General features: G+C 37.5%; 1 protein-coding gene across 1 annotated transcript; it reads left to right on the forward strand.

The window, feature by feature from the left end:
- Positions 1 to 51: 51 nt before the first annotated feature.
- Positions 52 to 1,276, forward strand: LOC129572098 (pickpocket protein 28-like; the record flags this gene model as incomplete). The annotated part of the gene is made up of 3 exons (XM_055452014.1): positions 52 to 530; positions 598 to 796; positions 902 to 1,276. Coding segments are annotated over 3 exons (1,053 nt in total), but the record flags the coding sequence as incomplete, so codon positions are not given.
- Positions 1,277 to 1,930: the final 654 nt, after the last annotated feature.

A 1,930-nucleotide genomic window follows, 5' to 3' on the forward strand; every position in this document is an offset into this window, starting at 1 on the left:
AAAAAAAAACATTTTTTATGATGTTTAACTTAAAATTTCTTCCTTTTTTAGGATGGCTCGCGGCATGATGATTGTAGAAGACAATCCGGATGTGTCCCATTGGACCTTTGACAGAGATTATGATCAACTGTTTAACAAAAAGAATGACGAATACCCACGTCGCATAAGTGCCTTATATGAACGTACATTTCAGATTGCATTCAAAGTGCACCGTCATGACAATGAGAAAATGTGCAAAGGTAATGATCAATGGTTCAAAGTGACATTGACACCACCGGGCGAGGTAATTTCAATGTCACGTAATGCTTTCCGTGTTCCAATCGGAGCTGAATCCATAATCACAATCAAACCCAAGCTCACTCATACATCGGAAGGACTACGGAACTATGAGCCGAATCAACGCAAATGCTTTTATCAGCATGAACGACAGCTACGTTTCTTTAAAATTTACTCCGAACGTAACTGTGAGGAGGAGTGTCTGTCTAACTTCACAAAAATCGAATGCGGATGCGTTAAATTCTCAATGCCAAGTTTGTTGTAACATTGATAAACCATAAAATCCATTTGTTTGTCAGTTTCATTGTTTTAAATTTTTAGGAGATAAAGAAACAAAAATCTGTGGTGGTGCAAACATCAAGTGTTACGAGTCGGCTGAAAGAAAACTACTGGCTGCTGTTTCAGCAAGTGTTAAATCATACCGTGACCAATGCAATTGTTTGCCGTCATGCCGTTATACCCAGTATAATCCATCAATTGATAGAATCATGTTCAAAACCGATGAAATATCATCGAATGGGTATAGAATTTTTTTTAAATACCGACTTAACACGCTTTCTTCGTTCCAGATGAATTAATAGATAAAAAAAACTCATGTTTGCTATTGTTCTGTTTGAAATGGTAGGAAAATGGTAATGTTAACCATTAAATTCAAGGACTATCAGTTACTAGATGTTGAAAAGCGAACGGAATTATACACAAACTCGGATTTTCTATCGGTTTGTGGTGGTTTGCTTGGATTATTCATGGGCATATCAGCCCTCAGCATTATCGAACTGATTTACTTTGCTACTCTTCGTTCATTCTGGCTCATTCGTCGCTCGAAATTCCAAGATACAGTGTTATCAAACGAAGGACATTTCTGCAAGATCTTTCCCGTTCAGTGGTGGTTCGATGGGCGGTTTTCATCATTGAAGACATTCATCAATGAATTGTGCGACAACAGCAATATTCATGGACTTCGCTATTTTACCGAACGATTGTTACATTACAGTGAAAGGTTAGATGAGAAATCGTAATTTTTTCAATCAAAAATAAATCATGAAAAAACTTGATCTATTCATTCAGAAATTTCCATTTTACATATTGATTCTACAGACTTTGGTGGCTCTTTTCAGTCGGTGTAGCACTTTATTTGTGTGGTTCTATGATTCGAAATGTATTTATTTATTGGCACAATTTTCCATCTCACTTAAGTAGAACCGAAAAACTGGCATCGATTTCAACAATCCCCTTTCCAACAGTTATCATTTGTCCGGAAATCAAAGCTGTAAAACATAAACTGAATGTTGACGAGGTGCTCAAATCACTATCAAATTTATCTGATACTGAGTAAGTGTGCCATTGAAGTTTCTAATTGAATATTATACTACTGTGTCCAAAAAGTAAGGTGACATTGCATTTATTTTGAAAATTCTTTATTTATTCTTCCAAATCAATTTCATCGCCTTCAAAGTAATCCCCTCCCGATACAATGCACTTATGCCAACGGATTTTCCAATCTTCGAAACAGTTGAAAAAGTCGACTTCAGGGATGGCCCTCAGCTCCGTCTTCGCTGCGGCTTCAATCTGCTCTATCGTCTCAAAACGGTGTCCCCGGAGCGGTCTTTTGAGCTTGTTGAACAGCCAGAAGTCGCACGGTGCCAAATCAGGT

This window comes from Sitodiplosis mosellana, unplaced genomic scaffold (assembly GCF_009176505.1).
Source record: "Sitodiplosis mosellana isolate CC-2019 unplaced genomic scaffold, AAFC_SMos_1.0 Smas_scaffold_4116, whole genome shotgun sequence".
In the NCBI taxonomy this organism is placed as follows: Eukaryota; Metazoa; Arthropoda; class Insecta; order Diptera; family Cecidomyiidae; genus Sitodiplosis; species Sitodiplosis mosellana.